The sequence below is a fragment of the Apaloderma vittatum genome, unplaced genomic scaffold (genome assembly GCF_000703405.1).
Source record: "Apaloderma vittatum isolate BGI_N311 unplaced genomic scaffold, ASM70340v1 scaffold27202, whole genome shotgun sequence".
NCBI classification, from domain to species: domain Eukaryota; kingdom Metazoa; phylum Chordata; class Aves; order Trogoniformes; family Trogonidae; genus Apaloderma; species Apaloderma vittatum.
In genome coordinates, this window is record NW_009702361.1 from 3,791 (window position 1) to 4,237 (window position 447).

The 447-nt window shown below is 60.4% G+C and overlaps 1 protein-coding gene across 1 annotated transcript in view; it reads right to left on the bottom strand.

Moving 5' to 3' along the window:
• LOC104270016 (proprotein convertase subtilisin/kexin type 4-like) overlaps positions 1 to 447 on the bottom strand; it is a gene marked incomplete at its 3' end in the record, with an annotated part of 5,224 nt that overhangs the window by 3,114 nt on the left and 1,663 nt on the right. The window contains 1 exon segment of the mRNA XM_009864245.1: positions 6 to 37. Within this exon segment, the coding sequence (XP_009862547.1) occupies positions 6 to 37 (32 nt within the window).

Here is a 447-nt window from a genome sequence, read left to right on the forward strand (position 1 = left end):
CCCACATCAGTGATGGTACCGTCCAGCATCCGCACACCTGCAGGGCCAGGGCAAGGAGCAGCAGCGTCTGAGAGGCGGCAGCACTCGGAAGGCCATGCCAGCTCCGGGTGGACGGGAGTTTCATGCGTGTCACGCCAAGGTAAGGGCTGAGGGGCCTCTCACCAGCTCCCACCTCACCCCCCTGGTTGAGCAATGCTCAAGGCACGAAGCTGCTCTAAGGAGATCAAGCTCCTGCAGGTCTGTGTGGCTGCTGCCATGAGCTGGTTCTCAAAGCTCCTCATTAAGCCCTTTGCAATTAAGCTCAGTGAGTTCTCTCGGCTTTTAATCCCACTTGCCACACTCAGGAGAGCCTGAGCCAGCGCGGGGCTGGTGCTGCTACCAGAGCCTGGCGTGGCAGTGGGCATTAAACCCCCGGGGAGCGCCAAATCCTGCACTGCAGCTGGTTGT